Here is a 16,573-nt window from a genome sequence, read left to right as displayed (position 1 = left end):
TGATCAGATCATCATTTTGGCCACTGACAACAGGGTGTTTGTTTAATTGCGTTCTTTTAGCATTTAGGAGATTATAAGAGTCATGAAACTGGATAAACTGGAGTCCTTTTCAGTGGTTAGCCAAGCAGGCAACCCACTACTGGAAAAACAAAAGAAAAAAAACACAGATGTTAGTAGATAGATGCAACAAACACATTCATCTGCACCTTTCACCATATCATACATTTACCCAAGCCCATGGTGAAAGCAAATATAAGGAATGCGGAGGTGTCAAAGATTCCAAAACACATATGGTAATAGGAAATATACATACAATGCCCACCCTATCAACAGTCCCTTGCACCCTATTAAGAAATGCAAAAATGCAAGTTAAAAAATGGTTCAAAGTCATTATCTGAAATCTCAGACCAGGAAAAATACATTATGGAATAAATGGACAGAATTGTGAATTTTAGACTGAAATCAAACTTGACCACCTACAGCTTTAAAAACAAAAAAGCACTCTCTAAATCTACATCAACAAAAGTGTGGGAGAGGTGGGAGATAAAACCTCCGATAGATCCTGGTTAGCCAACAAAGTACTGCTCAACATCCAACCTAAGGTAGAGCACTATTTAAAAGATCCAGGTCAAGTCAGAGGATGATACACAAGTATCACCTTTAATTCAAGATATAATGTATACACTTACAACGCACAATTTCAGCATAGCAGCAAGGAAATATTCAAAATGACAATTGACCTAGAGAGCAAAAAAAGGATGGATTTAACCCAGATCTGTGACTAGGGGTGAACGTTTGATTTGTTCTGCATTCTGTTCAAAATCTGTGTGTTTTTGTCCAGATTTTATCAGTCAGATTTTGCAGTCAAAATGATGGCTCGTTACCACTGAAGGCATACTAAATGATCCCAAGCAAGTATTCTGTCCGTAGCACAAGCGCAAAAAAACAAGCATTGGCATAGCCAATAGGTCTCGCTTTTGGGACCCTATAAGTGTTTAGTTCTGCAGCACAATATCCTTGGTGCAACAACATGAACTGTTGCATGGTTAAACACTTATAAGGTCCCAAAGGCAAGACCTATTGGCTATGCCAACACATTTAAAAACAGCAGTCTTTGTGGTACTCATTTCTGGACGTACTCATTTCACAATTTATAGCTGGAGAACAACATCAGAGTAACCCAGATTAAAGTTGGCTGAATCGTGTATCATTTTGGATTTGATAATGTATGGCCCCAGATTACTCAAGCTTCTGCTAGTTTTAGAAGAACGAGGTGTGTGTTCGTTAGTAATCATTGTTTATGAGCATGCCTCAAGTTTTCAAAATAGATGGTTAAATCTAAATTATCTGTCTTCTGGATCAAAATGTAGGTGATGTAATCCAAGTGCTATCTCTTAGATTTAATGACAATGACACCAGGGAAAGAGTGACAGTTCAATCAGCTACATTGTGTGGAAGACATTTGCTTACAGCATTTGCCAATGTTACAAAATTTCTACTGCCAAGTTTTGTAAATCTTTTCCTGTGGGTACAAAAAATGGGAACACATCTTGGAAAAATTCATGAAGCTTAAAAAAACTACATAAAGGTTGCTTATAACAGGTTTGCAAATCAGCATGACCCTTATGTATGTTGCTTTGCTGTGCTTCCAATCTGGCAGCACACTTTTCCACTGCTATAAAGTCACCTTGTTATGAAAGTCAGGTAGCGGTATGTGAATCATGCCCTATAGTTTCAACAACAAAAAACACCAATTCACTGTGTCAATTTGAATGCCGCTGGAGCGTTGTGTGCAAAAAAGTGCCCAGTGTAAAATGATTTGTGCCTGCCATTAGGTTACTTATTACAACCAGTTACAGATTTTGTGGCATGAAAATGCGAATAAGGGTCGGCAAGCGTCTCTGTGACAGTTTTTTAGCTAGATATTAGTTACCACATTGTTTTGCCTTCAGAATTGCCTTCATTGAGGATGCGGAGGAAAGTGCCCATAAAAAAATACCCCTGTATAGATGCAAAGTGGAAACGAGAAGCTAAAAACTACTGCATACAATTAGGGGCTTTGCAACCAACTCTCAACGAAGGTCTCTAGTCCATTTCTAAGCTACGGTTTGTTATTTTTAAGGCGAACAACCTTCATCGCTGCATTTCAAACCCACAGACAGCATTTTATTTCAAGGGAATTCGGGGGTGTAGAAATTAGAATGGTCTAAAAATGTTCTTTTTGTACATGCTTTTCTGTACAACATGTAAAACAAGCGGCCGTGAAGCCGCGAAAGTGATCGCGATCCCGATCAAACATCAAAGTCACCGTGCAGCCGCGAAAGTGAAAGTAATCGCGTCAAACGCGGCGCGCGCCCGTGCACATGCACTGTAGCTCTAGGCTGGCCTGGTAGCACTTTTTGGAGCCCTCTCAAAAAGTCTCGCCAGACCAGTGCATGCGCTGGGTCAGGCGAGACCTAACAAAGACTCAAATTCTAACGAATTTCTGTGGAAAGGAAAGCACATAATACTCAAAATTATAATGTATGCCTCAATATATTTACTGGCACACGCATTTAAGAAATTATGGTGCTATTCAAATTTCAGGATAGTATTAACGTGTCAGATTTACATACATAGCACACCAAATAAACTAAAAATATATACAAGGCAACAAATCACTTGATAAAACTGGTTATGTTTTTGGAGGGCATAAGGAGTTTGAAGCTGTAGTTAAACGCTAAACAGAAGAGCCCAATAATAACCAAAAATGCATTTAGAAGACAGATTTGAAAATACAAGATAAAGCATCCTGCTGAAGGAATTCTGTGTAAACTGACCTCTTTTCATTGGTAAATAATCATTTGCGATAGTAGAAATTCAATTCCTAAAAATAATTAGCAAACCATCCCCAAACAGCGTTAAATAATGGGAAAAAATGGTTTGCTACATGGGAGAGGTCCTTTAGTTCTAGCTAGTGAGTTACGAGGGAGCCCGCTTTCAAACTTTCTGCTGGATTCTTGGAGCCCCACCAAAAGCTTTAGCTATTGAATCGAACTACAGATCGTATGCAGGTTATTTAGAAGCCAACATGAAATTATGCCATTCCCCATATTAAAGGTCGTAAGCAGGTTTTGTATATGGTGTCCTGGTGAACTCAGTATATAAGATGCCTAAAGACCTGAAATCTGTGAGGTGTGTAGCCTATAACCAACTGACATGCCCAAACTTGAATAAACCGTACCCACAAACCACAATATGGTTTGATCACACTCCGTGCAGATTCCTGATAAGCGTCTACAATCTCCTTACCCTTAATACTGGCACAGCCAAACCTCAATTTTGTAATCCCGCTGCACTTACTCGAAAGTAAGGAGATTAACTGAAAGAACATACAGGAACAAGGAACATTTGCCCAAAAGAGAGGGGACATGATTTACTCAAGAGTTTGAGTAGCGAGATGCCAACCTATCCAGTAGGGGTCTCACATTGATAAAGGATCCAAACTGAGCTAGTTTCCCTTCCTATCCAGAATAAAATGGTAGAAGGTTAAGAGATAAGACCAAAATTGAATTAAAAGAAGTGATCCAATCAATACCGGGTTGGTCATGGAGGCAATGTCCTACAACATCCCTTTTTTTCCACTAAGATAATCATTACTTAAAGTTAACATCAAGCTCCTGGATTTGAAAAGAAAAAGAAAAAAAAAGTTGTCGGGTAGATAATTCAAGATTGAAGGGCCCGACGTCTTCAAACTTCATTTAATAAAGTGAACAATAATACTAATAATAATGTGTCTGCCTTCAAGAGGAGACATACTTGTTTTGCAAGCTGTTAAGTTATTGCACGTTCTATCACACACTGCCCCTACAAACCACAGAGAGTGGTTGGGATATTTTATTTTCTGTGGCTGGGTCCTTCAACCACTTGTGCTCCCTTTTGTAGGCAACTATCGTGTTGCCACGGATATGAGTGCATCTGCCTCTACCGTGAAATTGCAGAAATAGCTGCCCTTGGTGAAATGGAGCTACCAGGAGTTAAAACTCAAAACCTACAAATAAAAATTAACAGTTACAAAGACTAATGTGAATTTGCTTTTTGGATAATAGAAATGGCTATTAAATATGATTGAATTATATTCTAATAAATAACCCTCTGATAAATGTGTAGATGCATGGCTGCACTAGAATACTTGAGGCAAACTAAGACTGCCAGAGCATCCACAAATGTGTGCTCTTTCATACTGAATAGAACATGGACAATTATCTTGTGTGCGCTAATGTTCCCCTCACATTCCAGGCCTTTGCATTGACTAGATGGATGTCCAATGCACAAAAACCATGGAAAAAACAATTTGTGGAAAAATGCTGCTCCGTAGTTTAGTTTTCCCAGCAATCTTTCAACTCTGCAGCTACATACATATCTGAACTGCACTATAATATAATATATATATATATATACACACACACACACACACACACAATCTACTGTACACGCCATTTGCTACACATTAAATGTGACTGGAGAGGAGGCCTCAAGAACTGGACAATAAACTCATGGTGGCATCCCACAGTGATGGTGCAAGGAGAACACATTACTGAAGGGATTCACATCCTTATATATTCCAATATTCTCCTTTGCTTGCTACATGAGCATGTATTGTTTTGCCACTTGGTGGCTACTTAACATGCTAGCCACTTGTTAAGTTACCCGTATGGTGAACCTTGAAGTTTTAACTCACAAATGTCTTAATCTTAAGTATTTAAGTGTTCTAAATAAAGGACTACTTACTTGGCTACACTTACTAGAAGTCGAAGCTTATCGTCTACCAACCTAGCACCTGTCTGATCACTTTCTACCCCCGGTTTCCTGCCCATAATCGTATAATGTCACATGTATTAAAGATCAACGTATTATCTGATATATATACACACATATATATATACACACACACACACTACATACAACACAGAAAGCTCACCTATGAATGCGTACTGGAGAACTTTGGAGTGAGAATTTGTTGCAGTGGAAAGCATCAACTTACCACCCAAAAAAAAAGAAATAAACTGTATGCATGGATTTAAAGCTGGAAATTAACAAAGGCTGATATGACAAATGCTAAATAACCAAATTAACAACAATTAATACGGATGGGTTCTCCAGCAGATAAGTGGCCCCAAAAAGATGTGTCGCAAGATCAGATTTGTCAAATGAGACAAGAGGTTGAGGAAAATAATAATCATCTTACCCATGGATACTCTACTTTCAGAACACTCACCATTCTGTATCCCAGGCACCAGCATAGATCTGGAAGCTTCTGACATAGCTTTCAGGTGCTGATAAGGGAGGGGGTGGGATTCTGGCTCCAACTCAAAGCCGGAAACAGAGCTACGGTGATGTCACTAGTGCCATACAGGGCCCACCTCAGAGCCCAAACGTCAAATTGTACCTGCTTTTTTTTTTGTGTTACCGCAACTCGAGACAGGGACACAAATGACATCCAAGTTAAAGTAGGTGCAATGCAACAAAGTAAACAGACATCTGTTTAAAAGGACCTTTACATTTCCTTTAGAAAAGGGGTGATGGGTGGGTTCATGCAGAAAGTAGATACACTATCCACCAGACTACCTTTTCTTTTGTAAATGCTTCTACCTGCAAACTCCTCACCTTTGAATAGAATCACAAACAATGGTCCTGTGGGAGGTAGGTCTGAAGGAAACTTTCTTAAAGGAGGAAACCGTGTTAAACTGAGCAGGCGATGGGACCATCCCTCTTCACTTCGGAAGCCAAATAATAGGGTTTTGTGAAGGAGGCCAACAGTGCTGCTTTACGGAGGTCTACCACTGGTACACCCCCAACTAAGGCCGTGGTGGAAGGACGTTGCCCTTGTGGAATGGGCCTGGATTCCCTCAAACAGCTGTCTCTTCACCAGTGTGTAGCAGATTGCTATACACAATATAATGGGGCAGGAAATAATTCACTTTTGAACCGCCTTACCTTTCTTATTGCCCATGTACCACTAAAAGTGTAGGTCAACAGATCGTATATCCTTGAGTACTTGATATGCTACCTTAGCACATAGTAGGGGGTCCAACTTATGTAACTGCTCCTCCTCCTTGGAGGAGCAGAATGGCAGATAATAAGAGGGCCCAATGACAGCGTGCCCGAGATGGAAAAGGGACACCACTTTTGGTAAGAAAGCCACTTTATTTGGCAGAACGACCTTATCTGGGAAGAATTATGTGAAAGGTGGAAAGACAGTCTCCAGCTCTCTAACCTGATGAGAGTAAGGTCACTGCAACCAAAAAATCTTTAACATGATAAGCCCGAGCTGGCAACTACATAGGGGCTCAAACAAAGCAAAGCACTCAGAATACATTTGATAGCCTGCAGTGCACGGCGCCCATGAGCCACTGCAGTGTTCCGGAGGGAGGTGGCACAGTGGATATGGAGAACTGGTTTATACAGACAATGACCATTTCCTCCAATAGCCATGGAGCCAAAGCTTGAGTTCCAAGGGATCTTCTCCCGCGGCCATGCAGATGCACAAGTGGGGAGACCAGCTCTAGACAGGGACAAAAGGCTAAGAAGAGGTGGGAGAGCAAGTTCAGCTTGATTACAACACTGAGGCATACTACCAACAACATATACACTATGTAACAATCATACCAGGAGGCCAAATGGCACCCAATTCAATTTTTATTTGTTACGGAACTCCTACAGAGGTCCACAAAAATACACCAATACAATAAAAAGACAATTTAAATACTTTTTCAAAATACTCCTGTAAGTTAAAAACGGAGGAAAGAGGGAAAGACATGCTTTGTGAAGGGTGCAAAATTCTACATTGTCCAACTGATAACCATTACAACATACAAACTAAACTCTTTAAGAATTTACTAATAAACGGCCAGAAATGTTTAAAAAAATGAAATATCCTATGGCAAACCATTTAATTTGGTGGGGACAAGACAAAAGATTGAGCCTCCTGAGCGGAATGAATATTAAATTTGATGAATGAAGGTCTTAAAAACAAGCGCCTAGCCCTTTAAAGTTCCGGACACACAAAAAGCACGTAATTAGGATCCTGAATTTGTAAAAAAACAACAACAAAAAAAAAACTATTCACAGATTCTCTCCCCTCTAGGAATGTTTTCCCAAATGCCAGTCACTTCTCTCAGGGGCAACAGGTTGGTTCTCAAAAGTAGTATCAGCCTTCTAATCCCATGTGGGAGATTTCATGAAAGATAGGGCCGAGGTCTACTTTCCACAGCACTCCCACAGACCACCTCATTGCGGGCTTTGGATTCACTTAAGGCTGTGTCTCTTACCGTACTAATCAAGCTTACGGACTTCTTTAAGAAAAACTTCAGTACAGGCTTTGGCATGGGTGAATCACAATTTAAACTGAGCACCGAATGAATCATTTGCATAAGCAAATGATCTGAAGACAGCTGATTTATCTTTTAGTTTAACAAAAATGTCCATTCTCAAAGCGGCCCCAAGGGTGCCCTCATCCCCCCCAAAAGAGGGAGTTCCCCCACCTCGGGACCGCTGCCAAGGATGAAGTATATGAAGAGACTAGATGGAATTCCAAGCGTAAAACATGTGGGCAGCCAAAGAGTTTAAATTACAAATTTGGCGGAAAAAACGGCCTTCAGCCTTATCAAAAGCGAGCCAATAATTCCTATCCAGTACTTCTGCAGCATATGGTAATGAAGGGGGAATTTTAACCTTAAGTACTAACAGAGCATGATTAAAATGGCATCTCCCACAGGTTTTGTAAAAACTGTTCAAAGCTCCAGCCTGGGTGGCAGCCTTACCAACATACCGTTTAATATACTCGGAGTCCCGCCGTTTTTTTTTAAAAAACCTTCCCCAGATACGAATCAACGGGGTCAAGTTCTTCATGCTCTAACAACCACTTATACCCTTTCTTTATTGTGGGACCTTTCTCTCGGAAGACTAAATTTTACTTTTAGCAATTTTGATTTTCAGAAAATGGTCCTCCGCATATTTGGTCAGGGCATCCAGACGACGTTGCAAGCCAACAGGTGTTAAGTCAAGAATTACAACGTCATCTGCATACAATAGGGAACCAATGGACTTTGTACCAATTCTAGAGGCGTCCCCTCTCACTGAGTTTAACTTGCCAGGGAGGTCACATTTGTAAAGGGAAAACAAAAGAGGGGCCAACAGGCAACCCTGCTTAAGCCCGTTATAGGTCTTAATCCTACAGGATAACCTTTGTGAGCCTCCCATCATCACTTGACACCAGGTGTATGTATGCAATTCTATTATAAGGACCAGGAGGTGGAGTAGCATACCAAGATGGGAGAGCTTTCGCCACAGCGTCGGACGATCCACTTTATCATCAAACGCCGTGGAGAAGTCAATGAATGCCATATAAACTGACATGCTTTGTGAGAAGACATTTCTCTACAATGGTTTGGACAGTCACAATGTTGTCCAGTGTTTCATGGTTCTTTCTGAAGCCTGCCTGTTCTGGCGGTACGATATTCTGGTCATGGGCCCATTGCTACAGATGATGAAGTATACTTTTTGCGAATACATTTCCCGATGCGTCAGGCAATGCAATTGGTCTGAAACTAGTAGGTAGATTTTTTGGGCCCTTTGTAAACAAAGCAACTATAATACTTCCCTTCCAAGAGGAGGGAATACTAATCGTTCGAATACAAAAATTAAACAATGGCACCAAAAAGGCTACCCATGTGGCCGATTCCTTTTAGAGTAACAATCGGGATACCATCCGGTCCTTGTGCGCCCGATGTCTGGCATTCTTTATGTGACCTACTATTTCATCCCTTGACAGGGGATCATATTCGATAAAGGAAAACTCCTCTGTTACAGGCATCTGAAAAAGCACTGAATTGTTGAATTTATATAATAGTGAAATATAGTCCACCCACTCTTTTTCTGGGATCGGAATGGGGAGAGCCCTCTGTCTTGAGTCGCAATATTCTGCAATCAAGTGCCAATACTTTTTTGAATTTTTGGCTCTCGTGGCTTCCCTCAATCCAATCTTTTTAGCATCCATCTCGTTTCTCTTTGTTTATAACGACTTCTTACTCGCTTAAGGCGATTAATTTCCCGTTTACCCGTAGAAAATTGTAGACGTTGTTTACGGACTAAATGCTTAATTTCTTGATTTAGTGCCTTCAGCGAAGGGGTGCCCAGGATTGCCCTACGGGGACCAGTGGATTCAGAGCTTACATTTTTTATCTCCCTCATTTGGGCCTCAAAGAACTGTATAATATTAGCATAAACATGGCCCTGCTGCTCTACAAAAGTTCTCTTCACTATCACACCTACCTTGGAGGTATTTTTTGAGTCCAAAATGAACGTCCATTTGCTTTGTTAAATACCACCGAGCCCTGGCCCAAGTTACCTTGATTCAGTGCAGGTAGATTAAAGGCCAATGTCAAGCTTATTACGCTGTGATCGCTCCATACTGACGGAGAAACCTCTAAGTTTTCACAGGCACCAAACATTTGGTAGGAAACAACCACATAGTCCAGTAGGCTTTGTGTATGATGGGATTGAAAAGTAAATTGTGCTATTTTAGCGACAGGCACCCTCCCATTTAAAATGACCAAATATGCACTTCTAATGCTTTCAAGCAGGAGGAATCCCCGTTTATCCGTATTTATTTTATCCGCTAGAGAGGAATATGCCAGATTTCCTCTTTATCTGGGTTAGCATAAATCTCCAGCGCAGAATTAGAGATTTTCGCATTTAGATCTCCCACTAGTACCACAAAGTGGCATTCTTCCATGGTAGCTATCTCATTAATATATAAAAAGATTTGCCACTAGGAAGAAGGTAGGCCTTCCGGGTTCTCCCAAACACGCCAGCTTCGGGCAAATACGAAGATTTGATGGATGGTAAAAGACTTTCTGATTCCAATTAATCGAATTCTTAAGCAGAATGGACCCCCGCCCCGCTAGCATGTCCCCTTTTGGAGTGCTTAGCGTGACAGGAGAAAATAAAAAAGGCATTGCAATCAAAATCTCTGCGCAACCAGGTTTCTTGCAAGCATATATTCAGGGGATTTAAGAAATTCCTCTTTATCACCCAAGCCAGCCATATTCCAAAAGAGAAGTATCACCCCCCCCCCCCTCCCCCCCTCCCCCCCCCGCAGAGGAGCGTTTCTTTCTACCTCAAGACAGTTGGTATTTAAGGCTTTTGCTACCCATCTCCACTGAGCCAGATCATCTTCAATGTCAAGGGCCTGACTGGCGACTACGGGATCAGGCACCAGATTTATTAAACGACCCCATTTGTTTAATGAGACCATAATATTTTTGGCGTTACCCAAAGGGTACTCAAAGTCGGGGCCCATAGGGTCTAACACCACAGAATTACCAGCCCTCAGAGCTTCTGGACGCTGAATTGTAGGACATATGGTAGAATATTCCTCAAAGTCTGATACAGGCATTATATCGAGCCCTTGTTAGGTCTCGCCTGACCCAGCGCATGCGCTGGTCTGGCGAGACTTATTGAGAGGGGTCCAAAAAGTGCTACCAGGCCAGCCTAGAGCTACAGTGCATGTGCGCAGGCCTGCGCGCCGCCCTTTACCACGATTACTTTTATGGCCGCACGGCCGCTTTGATGTTTGCTCGTGAGCGCGATCACTTTTGCTTTCGTGGCCGCACGGCATAGCCAATAGGTCTCGCTTTTGGGACCTTATAAGTATTGAGTTATGCAACTGTTGCATGGCCAAAAACTTATAAGGTCCCAAAGGCGAGACCTATTGGCTATGCCAATGCTTGTTTTAAAAAAATGCTCACAGTTCTGTAGAGCCAAATTGGCTACTAACAAGGAGCGAAAGGTAACTCTGAAGTTGGAAAAATTCTCATGCTGAATAATATTCACATTTAGGGTATCCCTGCTTTCTATCAACTTCAGTGCCTCTATTTCGGGAAAAAGTTTGAGAATGAATCCTTTGTTTATCGGAGAGGATTCATTCTCAAATAACCAAATGAGATCCACAATGGGCGAAGGAGCGTTCTGCGCCACATTGTCTTTCTTTACAGCATCTCTTTGGGGGATCCGTAGAGGCACCCCATCACCACAATTGACAGCCTGTACCTCCTCATTAGATGCGCAATATTAGAGGTGGTTGGGACTTCTGACTTCTATTATCTGATGCTATTGACCCTATAAGTATTCGATTCGACCCCATCTGTACGTTGACCTGAATTTGAGGCCCCACCTCTAGGTTGCCATCTGCTCTGACCCCCAAAGCTCTGGACCATGTCTGGTATGTCAGAGCCCCACCTCCAAATGGCACCCATATTGAACTGTTTTATTTCCTCCCTTCTGGTGCAGCACAGAGGCCTTTGAAGAGTCTCAAAGGCCACCTGCCCATATTGCCGGGCTGTGATACATCACAGAAGAGAACAGGCGTAGTAGTAGCCCTTTGCAAAATGTTTAGAGAATTTGCATGTGGATAATCTGATCACTAGAGCCAAGGTCCTCGCTTGCCTCACAAAAATCACTATAAAGGAATAGTTACTGCAGGTCCATCTGACAGGAATAAATTACTTCTGTGCAGGGCTTTAAGTGGGCCGGGTCTCACCGGGTCTGAGCAACGGCAGTTTTTTTAAGGAGACCTCGAAACGGGTCTCTATCGGGCTCTATTTTGTGCCCTGGCACAGGAGGTCCGTCTTTTTTTCGAGCGTTATAGGGGAAGGGAAATCCTTTAAAGAGTAATTTTCTCTCTGGATTTCTCTTCTCTTTTCGGAACTCAGGAGCTGCAATATTGTTGCGGTGTCACCAGGGCTTTGTGTGGAAGCTTTTTCAGTATTATATACAAGCCACAGTTGCTGCTTATTTATCTTATGCAACTAACAATCATTGACAAAGCCAATAGTCCTGACTGTAGGTATGATGTTACTTGTTGTATCATATATCTGGATGCAATGACAGAAACAGCAAAATACCAGTCGGGCGGCACTCTATGCTAAGCACACATTTTTTAGGTATGTGTTTTAAGCCACGCCCTTAATTACATTGGCCACGCCCCTTGAGAGTCCCCCCAGTTTTTTCATCCCACTTAAAGCCCTGCTTCTGTGCCAATACACTGAAGCAACCACTAGCATGAAAGAGCCATAAGCGAGCAATGCTTACAGTGATGTGCCACAGCATCGTTGACTACAATAGAAGCCCTCTTTGCGGGTAGGGCTCAAACTTCATGAACCTTTCGGCCTTTCCAAGACTCTAAGACAATGCTATTGTTCCCACCTTAAGACGCTACAGAGGCACTAAAGTTGGACCACAGACGAAGGCTTTACTTAGTTCAGAGAAACTAAATCATCTTATTTACCTCTGCGTCTTCTTTAAATGCATCACCTGCCGCCAGCTAATAAGCACCTTTAGCCACTGACTGCCAGGAATTTAAAGGATAAACTGGGTGGGTGGGGCTAATATGGGATGTTGGCATACAGCTAGGAAGCCAACACACATTGCCATTAGCAATGACTTACAAATGTACTATATTTGTATTGATGTGAATAGATATGAAATAATAACCAGAGTGCAATATGCTTATCAACATCTGTCATATCTGAAAGTAGCCTATGATTTAAAACTAAATGCCTTCAACCAAACCTGTTACATCAAATCCCAGTATAGATTCCGCATACACAACACGCTGCTGTACTATGCACTACTAACAGCCTCTTTTCCACACAGAACAGCACCTTAAAAATCAATTATGAAGATGCAGATGCAATACAGACTCGACATTTCCGACACCACCGATAAGGCCAAGACAGCTTCCGTGCGAAAGAATGTTTTAGGAACATTCACTCCCTCGCTCCCGTCCATTAACAAAGATTCCCTTAATGTTAGTCTTCCGCAGTGGGATCCAAGGAGACGCAACAGTTCCAGACGTTTCCAGGGAGTAAATAGAATAACGTTAGAATGTATGATAAAATGAAAATCAATACAGACAGCACACCTCGCTTTACAGATCACCGAAGGGTAGTGGCAATCCACCATTACTATGCATAATGAAAGCCGAGTTTATGGGACAAAAGGCCACATCGAACAAGAAGCTCTTGCCATATTTCTGCACCCCTCCCCCGATCCTGAATAATGTATCCCAGACATGGCTCAAAGGGACATTTCGCCAACCGTCCCAGTTGAGCCTGCGTCTTAATAATTCAGGGGCTGATGACAGAGTGGATTGAGCATCCCGGTACCCTGAAATTCTCCCCCCCATCAGAGGTATCATCGCTGCCTGGGCCCGCCTCCCACGTGGACTCTCCCCCGCCTGCTACTTTCGGGGCTTTGTTGGTCATTTCCTAATTCCGGGGATCTCATCAGGCAGCCCACGCCGCCCGAGTACAATCACTGCCTCCCCCGGGACAGAAGGCCTGTGTTTAACCTGCACACTCCCTGTCTGGCGTCCCACTGCTCGGACACTGCGGCATTTATGGCCAGCACTCCAGCGTGCACCTGAACTGTCGGTCTGGGAGAGAAAACACTGGCTCCCAGATGCCCGCATCCTCGTTTATACAAAACGTTAGAACAGGGTAAATGCTGCTCCTCGATTTCGCTGCAATCATAACAGCAAATACACATAATAAAAGGGCACGGGCGAGAAACGCCACACCCCGGGGATATATGTGCGCCCCCACTCCCTCCCCAAGCACAATAACCAAAAATTCAGGTAGCAAGCTGCAGACCTGGTCTGCAGAGCCCCCTTCACTGAACACAGGGGGTGGGGCGATCAATAAACACGACGCACTGCTGGCCTGCAAACCTCGTCTGGCGAGCCAGCCAGCCCACTGCGAAGCAAAACAAAAAGCACACGCTTCCATCAACCACGGAGAAAAATGCAACCGTGTGCTTGCACCAATCTCACTCCACATCTCGACTGACTAAACCTAAAATCAAGAGGTAAACTGAGCATCTAACGTAGTAGACACCTGCCAAAGAAACACGGCGGTGGAGGGAGTGAAAATGAAGGTGCTTGTATGAAATAAACTGACTCCTGTCTGCCTAATTTGGAGATACACAAAACGAGGAGTATCTCGGGGTCCACAATACAATCACACAAATGGTGTGGGAGTAAAATGCAACAGTCTACGTGAAGCATTAAATGCGGACCCATCTCTCGGCAACAAAAACAACGTCAAGGACCTGCTAATTTAAGCACCCATAATCTGCACATATCGTATCGATGAGCCTGTCTTGTTGATGTCCAAGGCCGCCCACACACTCCGGACCGTGTATACACTAGTCACGTATGGTCCCCAGCGTTTGGCACATTTAATGTACGTGCCACCCGCATCATCGTTTCAGCTTGTCGTAGGTACACGTCTCATACTCCAATGGCTGCCCACCGAACCCAATTGCGTCTGTCACATCTGAGGACGCCTGCCTGTGCCAATTACCTTATGTCGTGTGCCGTCCAATCTGCCCGTTTGTCTCAACAATCCCTATATCACATCGACATATTTCCTACATATGCTAACCACCATGCATCATGACCCCTGCATGCTGTGCGTAGCACTTCGCAAGCATTTACTCCACTACCATGGGTGCTGTGGTCCCTGTTCAAGTACAGCAAGACCCCCAGATGTGAAAGGGCCCAAGCATATGTCAATCTTCTCCATATTCGGCGCCTCAATCAACCACACTGCATTTAATGCCCTCTATGATAATATTGTTGGTCTTCTTCGAAAATACAGTATTATCTACCTCGTTTTGAGGGAGGGGTCTTACTACTAATAGCCTTGCTATGTACCATCTACCACCCGTTGGGATGTAAACATGCTATGTATACATAGGCATGGGTATCCGCAGCCCCCAAATCCTCTTTCTTGCTCAACGTATTGAGGATTTCCCTCCCCAGCACAGAGCATCTCCCTCCTCTTCTCTCCGGCCCGGCCCCTTCTCCCCACCCCCTGGGATGTTCAACTCTCCTCCCTCTCCTGCAATCCCTTTCTTCTTCTGCCCGGGGAAGTGAAGCAATGCAGGAGGCCAGACCGAGGCCTGGGTGCGGGGGGCCGGGAGAAGTTAGCCAGGGTGCAATGAAAACCCACCTTGCGTTTCCTGGTCTCGGGGGTGCCGCTCCACACGAAGCACTGGTAGATGACTCGCAAGTTCTGCTTCCAGTTCTCCACCTTAAAGCTGTTCACATGGGAGCAGCCGGCCGGACTCATGACAGAACACACATGAATTCAAGGGGTTGGGGGGCGCCGGGGAAGGGGAGCCTGGTAGAGAGTTCCAACACAGTCACGGATGGAGGGGGTTGGCGGTGACTACACAGTAGCTACAAGGGCAAGGGGGGGGAGGTCCTGTGCTTGGAATAGGAAGTGCAGTCCTGCAAATTGGGCTTTGTGGTCTGATGGGGTGGAGGCTTCAAGTGCAGGTATCTCTGAGAGGAATCAGTCTTATATGTGGCTGTCTCGAGAGGGGAGGTATTTGAAATGGAACATACAAGAGGGTTGCAGCCGTTTTGGTTTCTTATGGAGAGGTTGGGAAGAGAGCGTATGAGGCAATCTCTGGACTAAAAGCACCACACTAATTGTGATGTTAATGTGCCTCTGGAAAAGGAGTATTGGGTGGGACAGGTACGTGAGATGGGAGGGTAGAGGAAAGGAGAATACGGGTTGGAGTGCCCGTGATGGGAAAGTCTCTCAGTGGGACAGCCAGCCTCACTCGTATACCACCGCTTCTCTTCACCTCAGCGGCCCGGCCCCCCTCGCCAGCAGCGCCGTGCAGCTCATGGAGCGGCCGCTCCTCCTCCTTTACAGACCAGAGAACACACAAAGCAGTGCCCGAAAGACCGGGGGCCCGCTCAGCTCGCAAGGACCCTCTAATTCATTGATGGTCAGAGGGAGGGGTCCAGGCTTTACTCCCCACCGCTGCCTCAGCCGCACTCTCCCCGGCCAAGCCTCCGCCTCTTCTCACTACCTCACAGATTCTTATTCATGCTCCTCCTCGACGAAATTCAACCGCGAGACACCAGGGGGCGGGGAAGTGAAGTCCAGTCCCCTGTCTCCTTCACTCATTGGGGCAGGCGTGGGAAAAGAGGCGGCGCAACAAGAAAAGCTACTGTCCGATATGCTGGTTATGATGCCAATATAAATGCGTGACGCATTGACGGATGGAACGGCGAGAATACGGGGGCCATCTTAGATTGGAGTAGTCGCAAGCGGAAAAGACAAGTAACCAGTAACTACTCTTAGAGCTGGCCGCTTGTGTAACGTTGTTTCGGATTAAAGTTAGCAGTATCGACTGAAGGAACATCGGTAAGAACAATGGTCTCTTTGTGAAGCAGTTTTGATCCTGATTTAATTGCGAATATATACCATCCCAAGATGGCTGCTATATTGAAGGTCCACCACCCAGTAGATGTTTGAACAATTCTCGATTTCACGTATGCTTACCGCTCGGACATTTTAGAACGTGTTCAGTTCAGTTAGTTACTGCAATATTACGGAATGAAACACAAGTTCTTCCTCCCGCGTATTTAAAATAGAAAACCAAAGCCCTCCTTTGGGTGTCATCAAAATAAACCAGTTTTGAAAATATCACAATCGTGCTGAGTTCTTTT

The 16,573-nt window shown here is 43.9% G+C and overlaps 1 protein-coding gene across 5 annotated transcripts in view; it reads right to left on the bottom strand.

The window, feature by feature from the left end:
• The window catches only part of USP22 (ubiquitin specific peptidase 22), a 570,028-nt gene extending 554,048 nt beyond the window's left edge, over nucleotides 1-15,980 (bottom strand). For 4 of the 5 annotated variants that reach the window (XM_085628912.1, XM_085628913.1, XM_085628914.1 and 1 more), the window contains exon 1: nucleotides 15,057-15,980. In XM_085628912.1, the coding sequence (XP_085485038.1) occupies nucleotides 15,057-15,176 (120 nt within the window). In that variant the 5' untranslated portion in view covers nucleotides 15,177-15,980. The remainder of the gene's footprint in view (nucleotides 1-15,056) is intronic. The other variant, XM_085628915.1, reaches the window with a different exon arrangement.
• Nucleotides 15,981-16,573: the final 593 nt, after the last annotated feature.

This window comes from Triturus cristatus, chromosome 10 (assembly GCF_964204655.1).
Source record: "Triturus cristatus chromosome 10, aTriCri1.1, whole genome shotgun sequence".
Lineage (NCBI taxonomy): Eukaryota > Metazoa > Chordata > Amphibia > Caudata > Salamandridae > Triturus > Triturus cristatus.
This window is presented reverse-complemented; position numbering and strand designations above follow the sequence as displayed.